At 37.6% G+C, this 26717-nt stretch overlaps 3 protein-coding genes across 5 annotated transcripts in view; 2 read left to right on the top strand and 1 right to left on the bottom strand.

Annotated features, from left to right (window-relative positions):
* Positions 1 to 2770: 2770 nt before the first annotated feature.
* Positions 2771 to 4477, bottom strand: gng10 (guanine nucleotide binding protein (G protein), gamma 10). The gene is made up of 3 exons (XM_044144056.1): positions 4231 to 4477; positions 3011 to 3138; positions 2771 to 2922 (listed from the first exon to the last, which is right to left on the bottom strand). Exons 1-2 carry the CDS (start codon positions 4309 to 4311, stop codon positions 3013 to 3015), a joined length of 207 nt encoding a protein of 68 aa, XP_043999991.1. The 5' UTR covers positions 4312 to 4477; the 3' UTR covers positions 2771 to 2922; positions 3011 to 3012.
* Positions 4478 to 5881: 1404 nt separating this feature from the next.
* Positions 5882 to 8069, top strand: nxnl2 (nucleoredoxin like 2). The gene is made up of 2 exons (XM_044144055.1): positions 5882 to 6336; positions 7419 to 8069. Exons 1-2 carry the CDS (start codon positions 6035 to 6037, stop codon positions 7585 to 7587), a joined length of 471 nt encoding a protein of 156 aa, XP_043999990.1. The 5' UTR covers positions 5882 to 6034; the 3' UTR covers positions 7588 to 8069.
* Positions 8070 to 9821: 1752 nt separating this feature from the next.
* The window catches only part of csgalnact1a (chondroitin sulfate N-acetylgalactosaminyltransferase 1a), a 38672-nt gene continuing 21776 nt past the window's right edge, over positions 9822 to 26717 (top strand). For 2 of the 3 annotated variants that reach the window (XM_044144053.1, XM_044144052.1), the window contains exons 1-3: positions 9822 to 10010; positions 11171 to 11382; positions 23149 to 24471. In XM_044144053.1, coding sequence (XP_043999988.1) covers positions 23673 to 24471 — 799 coding nt within the window. In that variant the 5' untranslated portion in view covers positions 9822 to 10010; positions 11171 to 11382; positions 23149 to 23672. Of the gene's footprint in view, positions 10011 to 11139; positions 11383 to 23148; positions 24472 to 26717 lie in introns of those variants that run through there. The other variant, XM_044144054.1, reaches the window with a different exon arrangement.

Raw genomic sequence — 26717 nt, 5'->3', positions numbered from 1 at the left:
CCTGCAAAAGAATGTGATCTGGTCACATGAGACCAAAGTGTAGCTTTTTGTATCACACGCAAAACACCATGCATGAAGGAAATGGTGATGGTGTGGCCAGAGTAATTGCACAACATTATGCTGTGTGGGTGCTTTTCATCTACAGGGACAGGAAAGCTGGTCAGATTTCATGGGAAGATAAATAGAACTAAATTACACAAGAAAAGGAGAAAACGCTGTTAGAGTTTGTAAAAGAATGGAGAATGTGGCAGTGATTCTGCTACCAACAGGACAATGACCTCAAACATTCATCCAAAGCTACAAAGACATGGTTTAAATCGAAGGACATGTTAAGATGTGCCAGTCAAAATCTAATTGGAAATGAGTTTGAACTATTTTGCAATGACTCATAAGAAAACATTCAGCCTTTAGATATGAAAACCTATTAGAAACATACCCCAAAAAGACTCGGCTGTAATTGCAGCAAAAGGTAGAGCTTCAAATGTTTTGACCTATAGAGAGAAATCTTTGAAGCCAGCAAGAGATAAAAATCTAACATCACCAACAGTAATGTTTTTGCTTAAAACAGGCACTTTAAAACGTGCAAAGTCTTTCTGCATGTACTACATGGGAAGAAGTGAAAAATGCTATTTGCCCTGAAACAAAACAGTAAACTCAACAGGAACTAACAAGCTGATGAATCACTGATACTAATGTTACTGAACCTGTTCCACAAAAGTATCATTTGCTTTTTTAGTTACATTTATCCAACAAAAGCAAACCCCTAATGTCCAACAGAGTAGGCAGGCTTTCTGTGATACATCAGCCAAGTTTCTAAGTCAGGTTTATCTGAAAAGCACGTTTCAACAAATAGGCAGTTCAAATTGCTTCTCATGATAAGAATGTAACACAATCAACAAACAAAAAACATTACACTACAGTGGTAGAATAAAAGCAGTAATGAAAAGATGCAATCCAGACTAGAATTAGTCTGTGTTCCACTTATTATTAATAAAGGCAACTCTAAACAAAAGTTTAGAACTTTGATTTATACAATGATCTGAGAAGAATGACTGGTCAAAGTGAAAACAACTTATAATTTAGATTTGTAGGTGTTGTAAAGGGGTGGAAAAAGAACATTTCTACTTCAAGAAACCTTTTTCAGGAGCCCGGAAGGTTTTCTTGGCATTCTTGTACCATTATTCAAGACTCTTTAATTTTTAACTGCATCAGGGTTAAACCACAGCAGAATCAAGAGTTACCTTGGTAAATATTTACTCCACAATCCAGCCCTGGTAGGCAATACTTTTGTTTTTAAGCATTCCTGGTCTGTGAAATTTTCTTAGTGTCATTGTCGTTTTTCCAGTTTAAACTCCCTTGTGGTCAGTGGTTGTTTTATGGGCAACACTTTTAATGGGCAAGAAATGTAGCGTTTCCCAGGGCGTTCTTAGAAAGTGGGTGTCAACTTTCTAAATGGTTTATTGCATCTATATGTAACGAAAAGTTGACACCCCTCTGTGTTTATTAGTTGCAATATCGTTGCTGCTGCTAGCAGGAGATGCTCGGTAAAAGAAAGAAATGTGAGAACATTAACATTAGAATATTTTACAGCATTCATAAACATCTTCTGAGTAACTTTTGAAAATTGCTACAGTTAAAATCTTGAATGAAATTTGGAGTGACTTTCACAATAATCTGTGGAGAAATAATTCTTTTATTCTTTTATTTTAATAGTTTTATCTGTAGAAATAAAAAAAATTAAAAAATGTAAAAAATAAAAAAATCAAGTTTCTTTCCTATATTTTCGTGTTGCATATATGCTGGACAAAATTCCTGCAGAACACACATTATAGACAGCCTGGGATGGATTAAAGAGCATAAGAGTAATTAAATGTTCCAATGGGTTTGGGGAAATCAGGGTTAGCAGGGAACCCAGCAATGGATGGATGGTTTTACTTAATCATAGATTGCAGAGATAAAGGAAAACCTCCAGTTAACTTTGCCAGCATCTCTTCTTACTTTGCATAATTTTAAAGCTTTGAGCATTACAATATACTGTTAACATTCAGCTAAAAGGTTAATTATAAATGGTTAACTAAGACAAAAACAAAAATAGGCATATTTAAGTACAGGTCAGAAGTACTGGCAGAGGCTCTATAGATAACTCTACAAAGACTCCTCCCTTAAATGTGCACTGGAAGGAAAAGGAAGTGATAAAAATGAGAGTCGTCTCATGACCGGCTAGACATTATTGGTGCTGCACTAGACAGTTTTTAAATTAACCTTTATATACCTAAAAGCAAACACATATATTTCAAATTGTTAAAAACAGCTAATAATAAAATCTGCAGAAAGAGGTTTTACTTAATTCAGAGCAGCTCATTATGACAGCAAATATTTACATATGAACCTTATGTTTTATGCAAGCACAGGTTTTATTTCTGAATTAGCATAGCTTGATCTTTCGAATGAGTCCAAAACGCGAGCTGCCTCAGGGTTATCTTTCACTGTGTCTTTGCAGTTTGAAACAGGAAGACTCAGTTTCCTCTCTCTAGCTGTGTTCCTAACTTAGACTGAACATCAGGAAGTTCCAGCGCCATGAGATTCTAGAGTGTCATTTAGTGAGCAGGCTAAAACATCCGTTTTGTACCATTTGTAGATCACCACTGTATCACTCCGCCCCTTCATAACATAAAAATCACCCATAAGGAGACGTTTAATGAGACGTACAGTTACACCATGTGTTTCTTGAAAAAAAAAGAAGCAAAATAATATAAATGAAAGACATATGTACCAAAGAAATATTTTATTACAGTCTATTTTCTTTCATTAAAAAAAAAAAGCTTAGAATTTGTACAAAACCTATCTGGACAAAAAGGCAAAACGCTGAGATCTTTTTTTTCCCTGTAGGAGATGTCACAGGTGCGTCCACTTCTTCGTACTCTGCAAAAGGGTGCAAAACCTATTATTCTTCTTTTGAAGCTCAGCTGACATAATAAATATTCACTTGCAAAATAGAAAAGTGTCCGACCTTCACACCACGGCGCAGGAGCGCGGCTCTCTGAAGGGGTTGCTCCCTGTAGGGACGCCGACCAGCAGGGCGTCTTTGCCTGCGTTTTGCAGACAGTACTGCTGCAGCTCTGCAGCTGCCTGGGACACCTGGAAAAAGCATCAAGTGTATCTATAAGATAGGTTTTATAATTTGTGCCGAACAACGTGTGATGTACCTGGGGAACTGAATTTTTACCTGCTACAGTTAACTTAAAAATAAAGCAATGGAACAAACTCAGAAACTTAAAACCTTTTTGTTAAGGTAATTGAGCGACAATGTATGATTAGTTACTGCCAGACATGCTTCCCAAATATCAGAAGGAAACAATAAGGCTACTCTACACTCTGTTTATACATTGATACTACACAGTAAAAATGGCGGTGGTGAAGTAACTCCCACAGTGTTAATTTTAACACCCACAAAGTGTCTATATGTGTCCAAGTCAGCTGGTGTTAAAGTAACACTTTTCAAAGTGTTAAAAGTTTGACACCCATTTTTTTGTTAAATTAACACCAGATATTGTTAATATTCAACAATATCGAGTGTCCCATTAACATTACAACAGTGTTAGTGTTAAAATATAATGTCAAAAGTAACACTAAAGTAGTGTTAACCTCAAATATAATGTCGTGTTAAAAAGGTAAATAATTGACCCCACAAGGTGTCAATATCAACCAAATCCAGTGGTAAAAAAATATTCAAAACAATACACAGAAATGGAAAGTTCAACTTTTATTAAACCCATTTCAATGTTACAGACCTTCAATGCACACCTCATACAAAACAGTGTTAAGGAGTGTGAATGGATTTTCCATGTTCTCAAAACATTCTTTGACTTCATGTTTAAGGTTTGCTCATTCACTTCAGATGAAAGATATGTAAGAACAGCATCCTGTGCTTGAATATGAACATCATTATCAACAATACTGGTACATTAAAGTCCTCAGAATTTCAATCATAATTAGTCTAGTAGAAACTACATTCACACAATTGGATTAAAAGTATCTGATTTTTTTGTGTAAATTCCTGAATTTCTGTTGTTCTTTTTGTAAAATAAATAAATAAATAAATGTTGATGACAGTTTAACAACAAAAGTAGCCTAATATTTTTTTCATAAAATCAGAATATTGTCGTGCAACAATGTGAAAGAAACAAGATTAACAGCCGATAACAACAACAGCACCATGCTGGTTTTTACCTTAATTCTTTCCACGCTGGCCTCAAGTTTAAGTTGTTCCACCAGCCGCCGCATGTTGGATAAATTGGAATTAGAGGTCATGATCCCAGAGATGACAGCAGATGAAAAAATATTGTATAAAGACGAAACAAAAGAGAAGATCTCTCCTCACGCTCCAGACACAAGCAGCTTGACTTCGCTGATGGCCAACAAATGCTGGACAAGAAAAGAATGGCTGGGTTTCTTTCCAAATGACCTCTGCTCTCTGCTGAGGAAGCAGGGAGAAAGAGAAACACACTGACCTCTATGTGCATTTCACCAACACTGCATGGAAAACGGTTTAAGATCTGAATCCACTAAAAGGTCAGGTGCATTGCTTTGCAGGAGAGCTTAAAGGGCACAACAGAACTTAGGCATTATTTTTCTTTGACACAACAAAGTGCAATTATAAATTATTAAATCTAAAACATGAAATGACATCGCCATAAAACAGCGCGCCAAATCATTTTTAAAAAACATTAAAAAATTTTTAAATGCATTAAAAACAAATTAAAATATGTAATAATACCAAAGACAATTATTAAACAAACTCAAATATGTTATGGTCATGTACAATGATGGGGAAGACTGCTGACAGCTGATCTGTAAATCATAGTCAAAAATAACAAAGACAAATTCAAAATACATAATTGTGTAATGGCGCTATTAATTCACCTTTTGAATTGAATTGGTGAAATAAATTTAATTTATGGAGATACAGAAGTATGTCTCATCTGTGAGTCCAAACTGTTAAGATGATAAAAAATTTACCTTTCCGTAGATGTGATGTGCTACATTGTTATGTGGCATCCACCATGGTGTCAGGATCACACAATCAGGTCAAAACAGTACACTTCGCATTTATCTCTGTTTCAAAAATAGAATGGAATAACAAGATTATACAGTTTACAACGGGGTTAACTAAGAAGTTCAGTTGACATGTAAGTTTATGCACTGGCGAACACAGCCCCACAACATGACTTTAATTTCAGGGGTTAAAACCTGAGAGCATTCCTGATGAGAGCTTAAGTTGGTAATGGCATTTATTGAAGAAAAAATCAATCTATATGCTAACACAATCATTCTTAGTAGTCTTTAAAAGATTTTTTGGGAACTAGGTGAAGCAAAAAAACTAAATTTAACACTCATGTTGTTAAATTTAATATACTTTAGAAATATAAAGTTGGACTTATCACAATTTATTGCTTTGCTACGATGTCGACTGTTCCCTGAAGACAATAAAACTTAAATTCGGTTTATTAATTATTTTTAAACTACTGTTAAGATAGTCCCCGACAGCAGTCAGAATTTCTCATGTGACCCTTTGTGAAGAAAAATTACACACCCCTGGATAAGTTTAATTACCTTTGCGTAATCACCTTTACCTGTGTGTTTTATATGTATCTACTCACGCCTGAATATCTGGCTTAATATAGTAATAAAGTTTACGATGTTACATAGCAAATAGCCCCCTCGGGAGCTCACAATAACTGATGAAAACAGCTGTAAAAGGTCGTGCAGCTTGGTACCATAGCAGCAGCGATTCAGCATTGTGTAAAACCGACTTTGATAATGACCGAAAACGCACCACAGTTTTCTCGTCATCTCATTGGTCCGTAGGCGATTATGAGGATTGGCTGTAAGGAGCTTTTGCGGAAAGGAAAGGTAAACATTTCGGTAACCCAGCAAACTGACATTTAAACGGAACTACCATGAGCTAAAGCGACATTCAGTGCTGTAAACATCCCAGACTCTTTGCGTTTAGGTGTGTGAGAGTTTGGCAGACATGGTGGAGGTGTTTTCTGGTCGGACTCTCCTGAATAAAGACGGGGACTTCGTGGACCCCGAGGAAGCCCTGAGGAACAAAGTGGTGGGGATTTACTTCTCTGCCGGATGGTGCCCTCCGTGTCGGGACTTCACACCTGTCCTTTGTGATTTTTACACGGAGCTGGTGGAGGAAAACGAGCCTCCTGCTCAGTTTGAGATCGTGTTTATCTCCTCAGACAAGTCTCTGGATGACATGGTCGAATATTACCATGAAATGCATGGAGACTGGCTGGCTTTACCCTGGAGTGATGATTATAAGCAGTAAGTTTCTGTTCACTTCAAACAGTTTAACGCAGGGAAGGTTAGGAACAAATAATTAAGTCCAATTTCATCTTATTAGTTTAAACACTGCAGTCTCTAAAGCTTTTTCCAGCTTATGTAAACTACTTATGGGGTCACCCTGTCAGGGATTAGGTTTAAATGAAGAGCAGACTGACAGTTTCCACAGATTGATTGTGCCCTGGTCTTTGTGCTGGATGTTAATGGCTACACTATTATTATTAGTGTGACCAGTAATGCATATACAGATTTTATACATGTGTATAACTCCCCTAAATGCATTTGTGTAAAATCACACATTTATAATGTTTGAATTGTTTCAGGAAGCAGAAATAAAGTGATAATATAAAACAAAAATATCAAAGCTAACATCAAGTAAAAGACAAACTAAATACATATAGCATATCTTTAGTTTGCTTTTGAGAACATAAACACTCTCATCTGCCTTCAGGTCTGAAGACCAAGCAGAAAAAGGTACCTGACTAAGAGTTTTTATTGAATCAGATTTATCTGTGTTACACTTTTACAATAACAGCAAGTAAGCAATACAAACTTACTGGGGGTGCAGCTAACATAAATAGCTTATTTTGTTTTAGCTTTTTAAGTGCTTGCGCTACCCATTTCATAAGATAGCACCCAGAGTAGAAAGCTCTTTTAAAATAATTTGAATCTAGTTTTAGAGTGAGTAACCTCACAGTGACAGATATTACCATAGGTCAGAGGAATATGCTTGGAGGCATTAATGGGGACAATTATATGATTAGTTTATTTTTCTGAATAAATCTTTCTACCTTTATCAGTGAATTTGCAGGATATTTCCTCTTTCTTTAATGTTGTTGTTTTTTGTTTTGTTTTTTTTGTCAAGAAAATCAAAATCTGCCAACATATCAACGTTTTAAAACCACAACTTTAAATTCAGTTTGAGTCTTTGAGATGAGTTGGATTTATTTGAAAAGGAAAAAGAAAGGAAATTTCATGTGACCAAAGTTGTACCCAATAGAAACAAGGGTAAAAATCAACTTCTTCTGATCGAACCCGACTTTCTTTCTTCTTGTTTCACTTAGTGAGTTAAAGCAGCGCTACAAAATCACAGCAGTTCCCAAACTGGTGATCGTGAAGGAGAACGGCGAGGTGATCACCGATAAGGGCAGGAAGCAAATCCGAGACCGAGGCCTGGCCTGCTTCAGGACTTGGCTGGATGCGGCTGAGATTTTTCAGAACTTCAAGGCTTAAGGAGAAGGATAAACCCAAAGTCACTTGTAAAATACTTCATTCACTTCAGCTACAGTCTGAATTGTGTGCAAACTAAGTGGGGGGGAAAAAAGAGAGAAGAAAAAACCCTAAAAACTTCTCTTAAATATTGATTGGATATTTTTAGCCTTAAAACACTGTGATTGAGCTCGGTTGATTACAGCTTTGCAAACATGCAGTTACATACTAAGATGCTGCTTTAGTTGGAGACCTTTCTATGCATAAGAGAAAAATCTCAGGCTCAGCTGCAAGTGAAATTGTATATTTTGTGTGGTTAACAGCTGCCGTAGATCTCAGGTTACATTAAAGCACGCTTCTGCAGCAGTTAAGCTTTCAGCAACACCTTCAACCTCCACTTAAGGAGAAATGTAAAATACTTCATCTGTTATATTTATTAAACTGCCTGTATATATATATTTTTTCTTGCATTTTTAAAATTGGTAATAAAAATGCATACCATGGAATCTCTGGTGTTTTAGTTTATACATCACTCAGCTTGTGTTAGACAGAAAAACAAACTCAATTCCCCTTTGCCTCGTTAAATGGTAGAAATCCCAGAGGGTCTGTTTCCAGCATGCTAGCACCTCCACAAACCTAATTGCATGTTTTCTCTGTGCATGCTGAGTTCGCAGCTATCAATTTGTGCGAATACATCCCATAACGTGATGACTTCACGGTCCTCGCAGCATACAACGGTCCCTGCAGGCCTGCTTGCTTTGAAACTACATCAAAGTGTTCACGGCTGCTAATTATCCCCGCTTGCTCTTTCAAGGAATAAACTGTACCTTTCGTCAAATCAGATCAGGTGGGTTTTTTTTTTTTTACCAACGCTTTAACTCGGCTGCATCTCAAGAGAGATAGCAACATTTTGAGATCCTGCCAATAGAAAATGATGCAGAGATTTAAAGCACGAGACACAAATTGACATGATTGAAAGAGAGTTGTCAAGCCTACAGCTGTGCATCAAAGCACGACGTCCAAAAGAACTTCATTGATCTTGTTTGCGTCACTTTTTTCGAAATTGACACGGGAGAGGTTGGGGTTTTGCAGACTTCCACAAGGGGTCACTGTTGCCCGCATAAAATTTTTTTTATTTCTCATCAATTAGCTCTTCTGCTGCACCTGTCAATACGCTTTAGGGTACATAAGATTACGGTTTAATCAAGGCGTCTGGGTTTATGTTTCGTGTTGTTGTTTTGTTGTTGTTGTTGTTGTTTGTTTGTTTTGTTTTGTTTATTTTGTTTTTATTTGTTTGTTTTTTAAATAAGGTACATTGACATGTAACCAAAGAACTATTAGGGAGTGGATGGCACCTCATATAGCACTTTTACTGTGCATATAATAGAGTTTTAATGTGGCCTATAACTCACTGGGGGAAGGAGCTACAAGATCCTAAAGCAATTATATCATTTTCTGATTTTTTTTTCTTTTTTATTCATAAGCAGTCCTTGAATGCATGTGATCTTGGTCAATGTTTAAATACGTTATCATTAGCATGAATGTGGTATTAATTGTGAACTTTCACTGATTTATTTAAGCTGCTCTGATATTTCAGCAAAAACTAAATCTAATATCTATTAAAAAGTGATCTTCACTTTTTAATAGACATCATTTCTGTTGTCACTGCCATGACAACAGAAATTATGTCTTTCAACAGGTGACAAATGAGTGTGTCTCAGGTATAATTGGCTAATACGGTGATGTAAATAAATAAATACACTGCACGCATGATAAGCAACATGGAAGAAAAAAAAATCACCTATTCAAATTGCACGATTTTTGATTATAATGCATTTTTGAAAACACAAAGTGTTTCGCATGCACACGCAAAACTCCAAATCTGTTACTGTCAAAACTATTAATTTGGTCAGTCTGGCTTATTATCGTTTGAATTGCTATATTGTATTCTGGGCTCATGTGACTGGGAAAAAAAACTGATTCTATTATTAACCGGGCTGATTTTATTTATTTTTTCTTATTTGCTTAAGTTCAGCTCGATTTCATATAAGAACTGAGGTTGTAGTTTTCAATTATGCAGCAAATGTTTAGGCTATTCGTTTCACGCAAAGGTGATTTTGCACACGGGTGTGACACATTATGCGTTCTACAAAACTAATAGGTGCAATTTCCTTTCTGCTGCCTAGTTGAGAGTGCGCTTCATAGCAGGGATGTCCTCCGTAACGTAAGATGTCGACTTTACATTTGGACTTTTTGTTGGCTTTCAGAAATGAATGGCAGTAGTGTTTCCGTCTGCTGTAACGGTGTCTTGAGTAAGTCAACTAACAAGGCTGGCTTTATGCGAGTACTGGGAAGGAAGGAGGGAGGTGGCGAGCTGAGTGGACTGACGGACCAGAAAACAGAGCGCATTAAAATTAAGACTAACCTATCAAGGAAGAGAACATCCGGTAAGTAGTTTCAAAATAATATTCAAATTTGTTGAAAAATTATCAGTACAAATGGTTTTGTTTTTTTTCATAACATGGTTAAAAAAAACCCGGACGTTTCGTTTAATATAAGTGAATTTAATTTGTTTCGTTTGCAAGAGCTTTATTTTAGCTACTTTACACATCTTTAAAATTAGGATTAGTCAACAGCCACATGTAGAAGTGGAAAGCAGCTTATCCAGTGCATGCCCGTTAAACCGTTTTACATTTTGTCACTTCACAAACACAATTCAGTGTTATTTATTGATTATATGCGAAAGCCATCTAAGCAGCAAATAATCTATCAAATAAAAGAATTGCATCTTTATTAACAAATAAAAATCTGAAACATATGGTGTGAACTTGTATTAAGCGTTTTCATACATCTAAATAAAATCCAGCGCAATAAATTTTTGTCAAAAGTGACCTGATGTTCTGTATACGTATTAGTGCTTAATATGCAGCTGTTATGTGAAGAAACAACGTTATGCACATAAAGGAAGACACCAGACAGTTCGTTGTTAATGTTGTGGAAAAGTGTGGACATTGCTTTATCAATCAATTACCGTATAAGTTGTGCACTCTACAAAACATTGTGTTGAGGAAGAGTTGCAAGAAGAATCATGAAAGGTGGCTCTGCAAAGTTTTCACATATAGGCACGCCACACTTTTCAGATGTTATTTTATTTCACAATTATGAATTACTTGATGTTAGTCTATCATGGAAATGTCCAAATGTGGTACAGACACCAATTTTGTGCCACAACAGAATGAAGCAAATCTGGACTGTAAGCCCAGTTGGTTGGTGCTGAAGGACACTTGGTTTCAGGTTGTAAAGTACGATCTTAAATAGTCAAAAAAAAAAAAAAAAAAACCCGAAAAATAAAAGTTTTTGCAATACCCTTTTTTGTTTTGGAACTGAAGTGCCTTGCAGATGTTTTGTTTTTCTACAGAAAGCCTGACTATTCTGTTTGTTTCAATAAATTCTTGAAGATTTTTTTTTTAACAGACAAAAACACAATTAAACAAATACACGTTTGCAAAAAAGCTACCTTTTTAGGCACGGATATCTAACAGCTGGTTCAAATTAACCATAATGTAGGTGGTGGAGTTTGTTTCCTGAACTTCGTCTTATTTTGAAGGCAGGAACGGGAAATTTTCCAGTGTTTCTAGTACGGCTTCACGACTAGCAGCAATACAAACGCTCACAGTCGCTTCTGAAAAGCGCTGTAGTCCAGTTGCAGAGCTGCTGCTGCTGCTGCTGCTGCTGAGGTCTGCTGGACAGGTCAGCCGCACCGAGGCGATATCAAACCTGCTGCACTCAGGGCGGACCTCAACACTGCTGGAACCAAAGGTGAGTTCAGTGCTAAGTGATTGTAATGTAATGCTGCTAAATGAAATACTGTAGTAGCGTAAACTGAGAAAACTGTTTGAGGTTATATACATATGATATTACATTGTCCACTTTTTGCAATTACACTCTAATTGAATCTTGTTTTAAACTCTACTTCCAAGAGGAACCTATAAGCACCGTGTGACAAGTATAAGCGTTTGACAGGTACCATGCTTTTGGTACCTGTTTTCACCTCACTTGCAAATATTACGCGCTTTAGTTTCATCAAATCCGTTGAAACTGAAAACACCACCCGAGACAGCTAATCTACTTGACGCTCAGTTTAACTTGACGTTTCTGTTTAACTATTATTTGGCATCTCACCCACAAATACACAGATGTATATGCACCACTCTGAGCAAGCTGTTTTTGTTTTTTTGTTGTTTTTCTTTTTATCCGAGAAATGCTTTAATCCTGCTTAGCGCTTTCTCTAACAAGCACCTAGGACACTGAAATATTTAGTGTGCAGGCTGGCAGAGTTGTTTTTCTCATACTGGCGGAACAGAACTGAAGATTATGTAGTATTTGAAGTGGTTTACCAGATAAGGAACAGATATCCTGCATCAGCGGCTTAAAAGGAAATTACTGTATATGTGTGAACCTGGTGATGTAATACGGGATGACTGACATATGTGCCTCCTGTGTCCTGAAGATTTGGGTTGCCGTCCTCCTTGTTTCTTTTTGTGCCTGGGAACGACTTTATTCTCACTTTCCCTTGCTGTGCCGAATACGTGCAGGCACACTCATGTTTCATAGATCAGATAACAATGTCATGCAGGACTATAAATCTGTGACATTTTACAGGTACTAAAATAACTTCCATGCAATAAAAATGACAGATTACCTTTGATATAATATGTTTATTTTCCTTCGATGTTTTAATGGAGCTTATTAAAAATCAGTAGACCCTATCAGCTGCAGTGAGTGATACAAGCCTCTGCTTCATCTACATCAACCGCAGAAAGAGGCTGGTCCTGTAAAAATACCAAAAGTCCTATCGAGAAGTGGCATGGCAAAGAAGGGATTTTAAGCAAGTGCTGCAGCACATTGTGGCATCGAATGTCTTTTCATAAAAATACCATAAACAAAGACCAGTGGTAAAGTGCATGCTTGCAAAATATTTAAGTTGATCCATGCCAGAAGTTGCAGTAGTAATTGCGTGAGCAGATTAGTTGACACAGGTTAATTTATCTTGTCTGAATCTTCGTGGTTTGCTCTCTGGCCGTCTCTATTGTCAGTTATTTATAGTGTTTCATTTTTAAAACGCCGTCAACAACTGCACAGTACATCAATTTCAGGGAGTGTCTCACTATACAGATTAAGATTTGTAATGCTGTGCAATTACTACTCGGAGACTAAAACAATTGAAAGTGGTTGTCATTGTGCTCTTTGGAACCGAGTCTATTAATTTCTCCGTTTTGCATTGTATCTATTTGCAGCTCGTTGTAGATAAAGGTGAAGGCTGTATTTTATTTTATTTATTTTTCTATTGATCTGTGGAACCACATCGATGTGTGTGTGTGCCCATGTGTGCCCATGTGCTATTCCAGAGCCCAGAGGCTCTGGAATCAATTTTTGTGTTCATGTTTAAAACACTTTTGTGTAGAGATCAAAGTAACTTATTTACGTTTGCTTACAAATCCTGTTTTCTGCCTGAAAATAAAAAGGTAAATACTGAAGCAGGTGCTCAACAAAGAACTGTAAGTCGGATAACCGTGGACATATGCAACACATGAAGCAATAGAATCTAGTTATCGCAAAGAAATACAAGCTGTCTACTCTGTGAAATATGACTTACAGCCAAAGCAAATAGCGGATTATCTTTTCGTCATAATACCTGTTAGTGGATGGGAAATATCAGGCAACAAGTGAACATTGTGTCCTCTAAGTAGATGTGTCAGAAGCAGGAAAAATGGACAAGTGGAAGGAAAAGCGAGTTTGAACAGGGCCAAACTGTGATGACCTGACTACTGAGTCAGAGCAGCTCCCAATGTTTTTGTGTGTATGTGTGTTTCCAACATTTTCTAGAACATTTAGCATTTTTGGCACTGTAATCTCTGCCAGGTGTAGGCATCTACTGCAGTCAGACTCCAACAGGCTGATTATTGCATTGGCAACCCTCAGAAGTCTCGTGGAGTCAACACCTTAGTGGGTTGGCACCGTGCTGGTTCTAAAAGGAGAGCTGTAACCTTATGCCAGGTTGGTATGTGTTACAAACTTCAAAGCAGCATGTATGTACATTAAAGGTGATGATGAATGCTGCTATAAGAAATTGATTTGCACTTCTTCTATCTAACTATCCCAAACCTGTCAACAAATTAGGTTTGTTGACAGATTTTATTAGATATGAGAAGTACCGTCTTTGGACATGCTGCTTCAAGGTTTCAGTGCATAAGATCCATAAAGTAGTTAGGTGGGCCATGGAGCACAGCAATTAGCAAATACCAATGGTTTTTCATGTTGGACAGTGGTGACACCAGCAGCATCTTGACCTCTCCTGCAAAAATCCGCAAGACTCCTTTTTCAGTCGTGTCCACCAGTTCGTATTCAGTCTCTATAGTAATGAGTCATGGTAATCTCTATTACTTTTAATACAAAGACCTAAGCACAATATTAAAAAAACACTCACCAAATTCAGTTGTAGTTTTCAAGTTCTTATTAAACAGAATGTTATACCTTTTTTCGGGGCTTCTCTTTATAGAATTAGTCAAGTATAGCTAGCTGATATTTGCTGGCTAGTTGGACTGTCTGCTCAGGTAAAACCTGCACTCTGCTGCCTCACACCTTCAAATCTTGCCAGCTTTAGATTTGAATCAGTTTCCTTAATTGAAAAAAAAAAATAATAATATTTATGGATGGTGTTTCCTCGACTTTGACAACATGACTGCCAAAATGTTGGGAAAACTCCTCCACTCACTCTGGTTGTTCCAGTGGCATCTCATTATATCAAGTTTAAATTGTAGAATCTTTATGATGAAAAATGTGGGCCGTTTTGACTCTAGCTCTTTCACCTTCGTCTACTAGCATATGAGCCATGACTATTTGCTACGAGATGCAAAGCACAAGCTTTTCTCTCTGACGTTGCCAGTACGTAACGACAACTTAAATGTTCTCAGGGGAACATTCAAGGCTCTCTCTATCTTGACTAAGGAGGGCCCACAGAAAGAAAGCAAAAGTGTCAAACTATGTTTAATCTTAGCAGCATGCATTTGTAAGGGGGGGTGGAAAGATAGTGCTGAAATTGTTTTCCAAGTCCTTTCCAGATGGTGCGTTGACAGGGAGGTTCTGGGAAAACCAGCCTGTAATAAATGAGATGGAGAATCACCTGAGGGGACCGTAGACATCAAACAAAACCTTCCTCTCACCTCCTTCAGTCCCTCACACTCGCATTAGACTCCCTTCTCCTCGTTCTGTGGATCTCCTCTGCTAATAGTTCCTCCTTCAGGGATCTGTGAGTAGATGACATTCTATCCAGCCTCTTTTTTTTTTTTTTCCTTCCTTTTTTTATTTTATCTTAATTAATCTCTCTGCCCTGCACCCTGGATGCTGTTCTGTTTTACTGAGCTCTAGCTGGAGGGCATGTTCTGACGAATTCGTCTGGGGAGAAAGCCTGACATTCGCCGAGGCCAACAGTCACATGAACACATTAACTTCCTTGACCTGTAACAAATGCACAACACAATCTGGGCTGCGAGGACGCAGACAGGCTAGAGCAGAAGAGCTCAAACATCCATCACTGTGTAATTTATCTGGTTGCTTCAGTGTGGTTTTTTTTTAGTTTTTTTTCTTTTTCTTGGATGTGTGTTTTCAATAACGAGACCGAGGGGAGGCATATTTTGCATTTATTTGGCTTAAGTGGACAGTTAAACCCCATTTCCTGGCATTTACCTGCATGCAAAAGTTTTACACTGTTGTAAATTTCTGTGGCAGGGATTAAAAAGGGAAACATTTCATGCAGCTTTTCTAAATATTTGAATCAATATCATTGCATGGTATCCTAAGGATTTTATGGGGGGAAAAAAAAAAAAACTTAATATAAATTTAATAGATGTAAATAGCTGATCCCCCACAGAGGAAGAAAATATGCCAGGAAGATAGCCCAGAGGTTTCAGGAAGTTGTTTTCTCAGGTCATTATGTAATTAGGAAATGGCAGTTGACTGCGAAAGCAGATCTGCACCACAACATGCAAGCTTAATGCATTGTGAGAGAAGGCTGTTTTCACTGATAAAGTCAAATGAAAGTTGCATTTTGACTGAAATGTCCAAAGCAGATATCCAAACAGGATAAGTTGTGTCTACTATGGTGTCAGATTACTGATTTGTTCACCAATAAAGGCGTAATTTACCCAGAGATCACAAATGTACCTAAAATACTTAAAGGGGCAGGATTATATATTCTCCAGGTACATAGTGCCATTTTACATCATAATCAAGCAGCAATGTTATCTTTGTTTGTTTTAAAAATGCTGTATAGATAAAACATGACTCAGAAGAAATTTGACAAATTGGCATCTTGAAATTGACCTCTGTCCCTTTAAGAAGCTCCTGAAAATATGAACACAACAATATTTGTCTATCAAAAGATCAAATAACAGCATGTGCCTTGTTGCACTTTTCTGAGTTTAATCAAAAGAAATCTATAACATGACAAATGAAAACAAAAGTGATAATCATAGCTTCTCACACTGAAAGGCCAAATACATTCAAAACAGAAGTAAAATTCTTAAAAGCGGAGGTGCAATATCCCCTTTGCAGTTTCTTCCCGCATTTTTTTTAATTATTATTATTATTATTCTTTATAGCTTCTACCTTTGATCAGACTCCCAGCCTTTTTATAAGATTTTCAGATTATATGTTTACCTTAAACTGCCAACTTGAATTTACTGGATACTAGCAGTAGCTGTCTGAGTCAATTGAGAGGTTTCAAACCTGGCTTGTCAGACGCCTAAGGCATTCAAAGCTAGTTCTGTAGAACACAGACTAGCATACATAAAGAGATAACCTGTCACCTGAGTGGGATTTCTGCTGTGCTGGTGTTACTGTCAAACAGAAGTGGGGTAGAAGAACTTCATTCCATTTTCTGACGGCAGACTACTGCAGCGCTGGCTCTTCATTCAGCATCTTGCCCTCTTCCCGACTCATTTTCTGAAAGAAATGCACAATTAAAGTTCGTTTCAGGTTTTCTCTAGGGTTTGGTTAATATATTGGCTGTAAATAAATTATATCTGCCTACAATCCCCTGTTGGCAGGAAGCTCTTGTATAAGGGAGGAAAAAGCCAGGGCTGAAGGCGCAGAGCTCTGGAGTTGAAAACATCGCTGGTCACCAAATACTAAATTATTCTTTCTCATGTTTCATATATTTTATGACAGCCGTTTTTTGTTTTTGTTTTTTAAGAGGGGAGGTTTTGTGTCTCTGAGCATCTCCCACACATTCAACACCGTATCTGTGGTTTTATTTCCTGAATGAAAAATGAAATATGTGATACGGGCAAAAACACATTCATCAGCTGAGCCATTTCAGGAAACAGAACAATGTATCCTCTGCCTCCATGCTGTGTTGGTAAACAAACCTCTGTTTATATAAAGATGGATATGTCAAATTTAGTTTCATTACATTTATACAGGCTGAGGTTTTTTTTTTTCCTTTTTCTTAAAACCTGCAGAAACCGTAAGCACTGAAACAGCAGGAAATTGTTATCAGGTGTCCTTCCTGCTTATGCTTCAGAGGAGGAAGTCTTTGCTCTACACAGAGAAGACAGGAAGTGTTGTGCAGATTATATATGAGGCCTGATATGAGCCTAGCTGCAGGTGAAAGAGTGCACTGTAAAATCAACATAAACAGTCAGAGCAGTCTGCATAGTGCTGTAGCCAGACTAGGAGGTAATGGACTATTTTACAATCTGTAAAATAGTCCATTTTATTTTACAACTATAATTCACACAGTGAAATCAATTTTATTTGTCTCCTTGGAAAAACAGGAAATATCATGAAATGACTCTATAGCAAAGTTTTCAAATCCCATTATGAAACTCTTCTCTAAGAGGGAAAATAAAACCTGATCAAAATGAGTCAACAGCCACAATGCATCGCAGTATACAATGATACAATCACAACAAAAAAATATTTCTTTATAAAAATAACATTTTCACAACTTGCTAATGCAATCCTAATTAATGTATCTTAAAATGTCAGCACTCAATGTTGCTTAATTAACATGACCTGAATTGAGTCATCATATAATGGATACATTCAAGACACTTCTAAAGGAACCCAATACTGAAATGGACATTCATTAAATTACCTAAACTAGGTAGAGCTGATGTTAATAATTGCGTAACATTTTGACTGTAAACACATTATTTGGACAAAGCTTATGCGACTTGGAGGAAACGTTCAAAGCACATCCTGTTAAAAAGAATAACTCAATCTAGGTTTGATTTGTCTGTATTGTAAATTTTTTGCCTGACTCAAAAAACATTGAAAATGCACTTTGTTTTTACTAATTAATGGTGCAGTTTGTGTCCATATTTGATTTAATAAAATATTTATTTAGATCTTAAATGGATTTGTTTGGGGGAAAAAATAAAGAAATAGCCCTTTTTAGTTTATCTCGTCAAGGTTTATTTAACTTGCTATATTTAGTGTATAAATACTCAATGCTATCTATGCAACATTGCACCTGAAAAAAGTACTCCTATTCAGACATGTACATAGGAGTATCAATCGTGGATAATTTTATTTTTAAAATGGATTAATTCAAATAAGGCTCAAACAAAGAAGAACAGCTTTTAACTATTTTTAAATTGGAAAATCTCTGCCCTTCCACTAAGCATTTACTATCTCAGCTGAGCTTAAAGCATGCTATGAGAAACTGAAATCAACCCTACTTATGTGCTGCTCCAGTGATCTGTGACACCCACATACATACTATACATTTCTATAGTTTTTTTTTTTTTTTTTAGTTTGTTCCTTACCAATTGGACGATACCTTGATTGGATTGACATCATGTGATAGACTAATTAAACTCATTTATGTAAAAAAATAAAAATAAAAAATCTTTGAGTCAGTGTGCATCCTATCTGCATTGCTGCAGTCGTTTCAGTTGGAGCAAGTGGTATGCAGCTGTGCTCTTCACAATTAACCTCCTATTTCTGTCTGCTCTAGCATCGTCAATAATTTAACTCTGTTCACTTTAGTGTAGAGCCACTGCAATGCTGGAGTCAACTCAGGGCACTTTACACAGTCAGAAAAAAAGATATTTTTAATTATATTGTGTTAAGTAACCAATTGTAAATGGATCCAGATCGAACAGATTCAATTTACTCAATGTTTAAATGGTTTTTTGTGTTTTTTAAGTGTAATCTGACCCTTTTTCTATAACAACTTGTGGATGTTTACACCACATGTAGAACTCTGGATTTGTGGTCCAACTTCATTAAATGATGGGAATCAATGCTTGTATTTGACCCAGTAAGTTCAACATGTTGAAGAGCTATATTTTATTTCAGCTATGTCATCAATTATATGAGATGAAGCTCAAAAAAAATATTCAAGAGCTATATTTTGTGGAATCAATGCAGTCTTGTAACATCTATGTTTTCTATGCATTCAGCTTACAAGATGGGGGGGAAAACATGGGTAAAAAAAATCTTAAAAGCATTACGCTGGGTCAGAGTATGATGAAATTAGCAAACAGATGACAAACGACTCCCTGACATCTATGTGCTTGGAAAATACATAATACCTTTAACAATATGAAAGAGACTGGCAAAAATGATATCCATGAAAGACTGTGAATGTCAAACCACAAGTGTCTCTTTATTCTTCTCCCATAGTTGAATTTTGTTGGTCAGTGGGTGCGGCTGCAACACGAGGAAATAAATATAACAAGAACAGCGTGTCAAAACCAATACTGACCAAAAGGAACACAAAGATATGTTTTAGAGTTACCAAAATACACTTTGATCACCAACACTTTATGGAGAATGTTCTGTGGAAAACAAAGCAAACCTGAAACTTTATGAAAAGAGTTGAAAAACGCACATTATACTGACCATCAAAATGATGGTAGTAGCGGAATGATATACTAATGGTGGTCCGATGGCAGCTGTTGCCACCAATGGTGGCATGACCAGTTGTTGGGTTTAGTTTTTCACATTGGGCAAAGTTATTGTATTTTTTTTTCCCCCTCACTTAATAATTGAATTTCAAATTTAAGCACTGCATTTTATATTCGGTCATGTGACTTGTGTATAAACAAATAGTTTGTTCTGGAACAATCGTGCGTTATCATAAAGTTAAAAAAGAAAATATCTAGCCGGCGTGGGAATAGCTTTTTACTTTTTTTAAGAACTTGTATATGGGCAGAAGAAGGGACACTGTGGGAACAGGAAATCACAAACACCAGGCATCCCGCCACCAGTAAAATCATGCATGATTATTTAGTAGCCGGTTTTGCTGCACTGCAGCCATGCCTGTCCTCACAGGGAGAGAAATGACCGGGGCTGAATCAAGTCATTTATTCCAGTGAGTTGACCATGAGTTTCTGCTCATAAATAACAATCTTACTAGCCTTCCTTCTAGTGATGAATCTTCCTCTTGCAGCTTTGCAAAGCCAGCTGACGGCTTCACCCAAGGTGGCATCACTGCTGTATCAGTCTGCATCATCTTTGTTTAATCCATTTTTTTTTTTGTACTGAAATGTTTGCATATTAGTCACTGGACTATTGCCCAACCACTGCAATAAAAATGAATCATGTGGGAAAAGTCTTTACGCTGAGTCAAATCATTTGCTGGCTGCAGTTTCACAATTAGTTATTAGATAGAAAGCTGTGACCTGGTGTGACCTCCGAAATCTTTTCTCCCAGCCATTAAAATGTTGACATGGTCTCCAAAATGTAAATATATATATATAATATTGTCTACAAAAAATATTCAAAAATTCAAACAGAAGAACGCAAGTGACGTGATCTCTTAAAAAAAGGAAATTGCAGAAGTAATTAGTACCAGTCTCTTGTCTCATTTAACTGTGTTTAACATCATTCCATATAAAATGATTTACGGCTTCATAATATCACGAGGGTTTCCCTGTAATTGCGGGTGATTCTGTGTCTCGGAAGGCTCTCTCTCCCTCCACGGCTGACTCGCCCACTTCTCCCTCGTCAGCTTCTCCTCAAACATTTTCGAGTCAGCTGTGGAGGTCCTGGTGGAGAGACGCCCTGTGTCTCCCGACCCCTCCATGTGTCGGAGCACAGTTCAGTATTCACCTCCACCACATACTAATCCTTTCATTTGCTGCGGCTTCAGGGAGTCGGGTCAAAGAGCCGACTGTGTGGGGAGTCAGGAGGGACGGAGACTGATACAGAGATGTATTTACAGACGTGTACAGTAACTCAAATACTGAACCACCTTACTAACAAAAAAAATGTTTATGCATTCATACAGAAAATCCACATTTGCTAAATATACATATCACCATTGCACACATTTTTGTTTTTTCATGTAGTCATCCTAAAAGACATTACATCCTCTTTAAATTCTTGGGTTTTATGTATCGGGACAAGATAAAAATCATGTGTTCTTTACTAAATTTCCAAAAATATTTTTCAGTTAGCCTCAAGTATGTGAAAATGAACAGATTCCACACTGTCTTTGACTTATTAAAAATGAGGAGGGCAATTGTTGCTGTCCATGAACCTTCTTAAGGGTTAAAAAACTATTTCCAAGCAATTTGAGGTTCAAAAGGGAGATTTTTCACAAGCTTTAAGCATTTCAAGTAGTTCTCAAACTTCCAAGAAGTAGATTTCCAGGATAGGTCATCCCAAAAATGCCACAGAGAAAAAATAAAGACAAACAAAAGCTAAATGGCTGACTTTACAGGTCCTATTTGTCAACTTAAATGTGTGAAATTTACAACACTGCGATAAAAAAAAAAAAAGAGCAAATATGTTTGAGGGGGTTTTTTTTCAGAAGGGCTATAAGAAAACAATCCCAAAGACATGCAAGTGTATTGATCTGCTGCAACTGTCAAATGAAGGAATACGAACTGTATTCCTTCCTTGTTGTATAATTTCATCTCCAATTATGCATTAGCAGATGTTCATGCTACTCAGTAATGGGCGTGCAGAACATCCGATTGGCTTTTAATCTGTAACACTGATTACACAAAACAGATGGCTGCTCCCCTCATTAGCTTTTTTTTTTTTTCTCCCACATGATAATTTTAAATAAGGGAAAAAATATTCTCGACTGCATTGTTTTATTACTCTGTATACTCTCATCCATTAAGATGGTAGTGGTAGAAACCTTTTGAAGATCTGATTCAGACAGAGGCTTCAACATTTTTAAAAATTATTTAAAATCAAGTCTTGATTTGATTGATACGGTTAAAGGCTGACCGGTAGTTATTTTTGGCAAATTCCTAACCAAATTATATTGTAGTCAACCTGATTTTGCAGGACTCATTAACACAAACATCTGCTCTAAGAAAGATCAGCTAAAACATTAAACTACTGTATTAATGATTCATATTTTCCAATTATTCATCAGATCTTAGAAGAAAACAGCTCTTAAATTAAAGGTTATGATGCTTCATAAGGATTTTAAAAACAATTACTAAAATTGATGAATATATGTGGATAAATATCAGACATTTAGGCATGACATTGCTTGTAATTTGATAACCTTTTGTGAGAATATTACAGAATCAGGTGTAACTTAACAAATCTGTGATTTAATTGCTTTTCTTTAGAACCCATTAAAAAAACCTATTTAAAAAATGAAGATGAATTATGATGCTAGTAATTTCTTCATCTTATTTTTATACAACGTGCCTGTTATGCAGAGTATCTGCCTTTCTGCCATTGGACTTTATGTAACGCTGTACTGATAAATATTAAAGCTTTCTGCTGAGGTAGCCAGCCTCTGCAGTCAGCCGCTTGAAATGTTTCAACTTAAGTTTTAATATATATGGCTACATTAACTCTTGAGGCAAAAACAACAAAGATTTTTCAAGCTTTATTTTCAATTCTCTATTTTTCATAGTTATTTTAAAGGCAAGTTGCATAAAACCTGGACAGCGATTGTATTTTTTTATTCCAGCTTCTCAAATGCCTGACTTCAGGTTTACCATCAAGTTTAGTCCCACTGATTTTTTTGCAATAACGACGTATTTTTGATGTACCAGACAACTTGCACAACAAGCTTTTAATAAGAATATACATTAAACCCTGTGCTTTCAAAATAAGGGGTCTTCTGTGGGCTTTGGCAAATTGACTTGCTCACTGACCTGAACACTTGCAGCCATTATGGAAATGTTCATCAACAGATAGGTGAGGGGCAGCACTGCTGTACCGCCAGAGAAAAACTTCAGTCATTCCACTGCTTTCTGTGGCGTCTCATTAAAAGAACATTAAACAATAGAAACCACATGAAGGAAAATTTTTTGCTGAGTTTCAGAAACCGTAACTAAAACTAAGCTGTAATATGCCCCGACATCCAGAACTGGCCTGTGGCTATATGTACATATACAGCATTCTGTTGCTCTACACCTCACAGCAAGGCACATCTCTAACATTATTGGTTTTCAAAATTGTGGCCCTGAAGAATGCATAATTAGCACTTTCTGCAACCCTAAAAGCAGTGCGTTTAAATAGGCCCAGGAGGATTTTGATTTGTAACACTTTGAATGTAATATGACTGTTTATGTCTCTTGTGTCCCCTGTCAGGAAACCAAGATGAAATACCCACCACTGACCGCAGGAAGGATTTACGCTCCCATTAAAACGTTCCCTTCATGCATCAGCCAGCTTTTCCTCCGCTCACGCGGCTGACTGCTGTCGTTCCCAGATACAGCCACACAGACTGGAAGACGACAGCATTGACGGAGTGTGAGAGTCGGGAGTAAATTCAAACAGTTGAGTCACTTATGAGTGACGGACGACCTAACGATGTCTGGAATGGAGTCGTCCAGCAGACCATGAAGCAAAGTGGACCAGCGGAAAGGGAGAGCGTTCTTTTCTGTACAAGTATTGACTCATTCATTTGTGTTTCCAATGACGAAATAATTCACAGAAACTGGGAGCAGAGAGGCAGTGACCTAATTCAGGATAAATGACGTCAGTCTGATAAGTCGCCCGCCTCCTTACTAAGTGATGGAACATCATCAGAAATGGATTGTTTTGACTGAGGCTGGAGTGTGTGAGGTCACATGATATTACTCAGAGTGTGAACTTTGATACTGCACGCAGTTATGTTGAGGCGCGGACTGCTAACTTGGGTGTCCCGTGTGGGGGGCCTGCTGGTGCTCCTCTGCTGCTCCCTCTCACTTCTCTATCTGATGACCTGCAGCCCTCCACATTCCAACAACCCTCCGCTTAGTCACGTTTTACCCCACGCAGGGTCCAACCACCCCAGCCTTGGAGGTACAGGCCCCGTGGTCGGAGCAGGGCCCAGTGGGACAAGAGGAGGAGGAGATGCTTCTCAAAGCCGGGGTCCACCAGCAGCCCACTCTTACCAGTTGCTCCTCCAGGAGCGCGAGGAGCAGCACCGCCTCTACATCTCCTCCTTAAAGAAACAGATCGCTCAGCTGAAGGAGGACCTGCAGGAGCGCAGTCTGCAGCTGAAAAGAGTGCAGGAGAGCCTGAAAACGGCTGCAAACGGACCCGCAGAGGGGCAGAACGGGGGCGCCGAATTACAGGGGGCTGGCTTTGGAGAGGTTCAGGGGGCAAAGAGCCAGCAGTCTGACCTGCAAGAGTTCCTTCGAACTCAGCTGTCAAAAGCCGAGATAAGCTCTGGTAGCAGGTTGCCCAACGAGTACGCCGTGGTGCCTTTTGAGAGCTTCACCCTGCAGAAGATGTACCAACTGGAAATGGGGCTCACGCGTCACCCAGAGGAAAAACCAGTGAGGAAGGACAAGAGAGATGAACTGGGAGAGGTGCTGGAGGCGGCTCTGCACAGCCTCAACACACCCTCATCACATCAGGATAACAAGGTGCCAGCAGAAAAGACCCAAACTAGCAAAGTCTACACACCATCTGACTTTATAGAAGGTAAAACACAGCTGCACTTTGCCTGATGTAGTCGATGTTTATATTCCTTTCCAAAATAAATCCACCAGTAGCTTTTTTTTTTTTTTCACATTTTGTCTTTTTATGACCAGAAACGTTAATGTAATTTAAAACTCAACAACCCTAAGCTTATTGGGATGTCATGTTATGTATGAATAACTTTCAATTTTTCAAATAATAATCTGGAAGGTTTGATTTGCATTATAATTTAGCTCGATTGAGTCATTACCTAAAAGATAAAACTAAAATCACATTTTGCTGCAAATACAGTGACATGTCTTAAGTTTTTTTTTTCCTCACTGCAGACTGAAAATGTTGCCTTTATTTCATCGCAAAATAGCGTAAACCCATTTGTGTACGTCATTGTTGAAGTTTTGCCACATATTCTCGGTTAACTGGGCCATTCTGAAGTGTGTCTTTATCCTGCAAGTGAATGTCTGCCCCAGTTTTTCCAGTAAACATATTTTCTATCTATCTTCTTAAGGTCCCTTAAACTTCAAACTTCCCTGCCGACAGCATACAGTACAAATGCATGCCACACTTGATTTTCCGCTGACTTTGCACTGATCCAACAAATAAAAACCAAATAAAATGGTGTGAAATTTGTAGTTCTGCAGTGACTAAGCAGGAAAAGTTCAAAGGATATAGTGATTTGTGTAGGTCCTGTAAACACAACTCGCATAGTGTAAGTAAAGGATAGGATTTCACTTTTTGAAATGTAATTCCTTGTCATTAATCAAAACCTATTGTTACCTAAGCAATTAGGTTAATAAGTGCTACATGCAGCAGCTGCTGGCTCAGTATGACTTACAAAGCATATAGTCATTTGATGTCTATCAGCAGGAACACCACTTATTCTAGAAATCCAAACCAAACTCCACATTTAACAAACATTAAGTTGGGTATACAATTTAACAAGCATACTTTTATTGCTTCATCTTATCATATCCTATGGTCTGAAAGTTAACAGAGAATACTGTCTCTTTGAAAGGGTTTGTGGTGTACGATTAAATGAGCTTCCGTGTGAAAGAGTCAACCTGGGAAAAGTAAAATGAGCTTTAACAATTGATTTGTGATGTTGCAGAGTTCAGTATCAGCGGAACCCTGCGGCCCAATAGCCCACAAACTTCAAATTTTATACTCTGCTGTTTTCATCCTGAACCAGTCCCTAAAGTATGGTAAAATATATATATATATTCATAGCAGCTTCTGTGTAGGGAATGTCTCCATTGTTTGCACCTTGTGACGTGCAACAAAAATGATTGATTTTAACTCTCTTTTTTTTCCCTACTGTTCTGGCTGTGCAGTGCACACAAAAAGTGTGCTACAAAGCATTTTCAGCAAAGCCCAAATCCCTTCTCAGAGATAATGTCAGATTTTTTATTTTTATTTTTTACCTCATTGAATTTTTTGTGCTCAAAAATGATTAAAAGCTTCTTGTGACATTTTCAGCTCATAAGACGCATTACGTGACATTTTGGTCACAGTAGCTTTAAATTGTTCCATTTCAGGGCTCTGGAAACGGTATGAAAATCATTTTACTTAGCCACGTTAATGTTGCTTTAATTAGGACACAATGAATCCTGCAGGCTTTGGCTAAAATAGCTGCACTGAAAGCTTTAACTTTTAACTTGATGCCTTCAGATGTGCTTGGGCATTGAGCTGTCAGCATGTCGGATTACAACAGAAAGATGAATCACCAAATGGATGCATGGTTCCTTTGGTAGAAGATACAGTCTCAGAAAATGTAAGGTTTCTTTGCTTATATAAAACAGACCCTGGGCTGTGCAGCCGTTTAGTCGACATGAAAATCCATTTCTCTTTTTAGAAATTTCTGAAGTACTTGTTGGTAAAATTGTTAGATTGACCGAGGGACACTGATAATATTTGACTCTGTCATCAGGACCGTAATTGGTGTGCTGCACTCCACCAGTCAGGAGAAACACGTGCCTTAATGGCAGGACACGTCTGAGAGCTTTGTTGCTGCGCTCACAGCTGCTTTCTTTACTGTCACTGCAGGGATTAACATAAAAGATAAGCAGGAAGTTTTCTGTGCATGATGCATCCTGTGAGTTTAAATGGTTTTCTGTTACTTTTGTGTGTGTGTGTACAAAAACGTCCTTGTGAAAACTCAGCAGCATGAATGGAGACACGTCAGAGGAAGTAGGGGGTCTTTCAACATGCCCGGGGGTAGATTGGCATTCACTTTGTAAGAATATGGCCAAAGT

This window comes from Gambusia affinis, linkage group LG17 (genome assembly GCF_019740435.1).
Source record: "Gambusia affinis linkage group LG17, SWU_Gaff_1.0, whole genome shotgun sequence".
Lineage (NCBI taxonomy): Eukaryota > Metazoa > Chordata > Actinopteri > Cyprinodontiformes > Poeciliidae > Gambusia > Gambusia affinis.
This window is presented reverse-complemented; position numbering and strand designations above follow the sequence as displayed.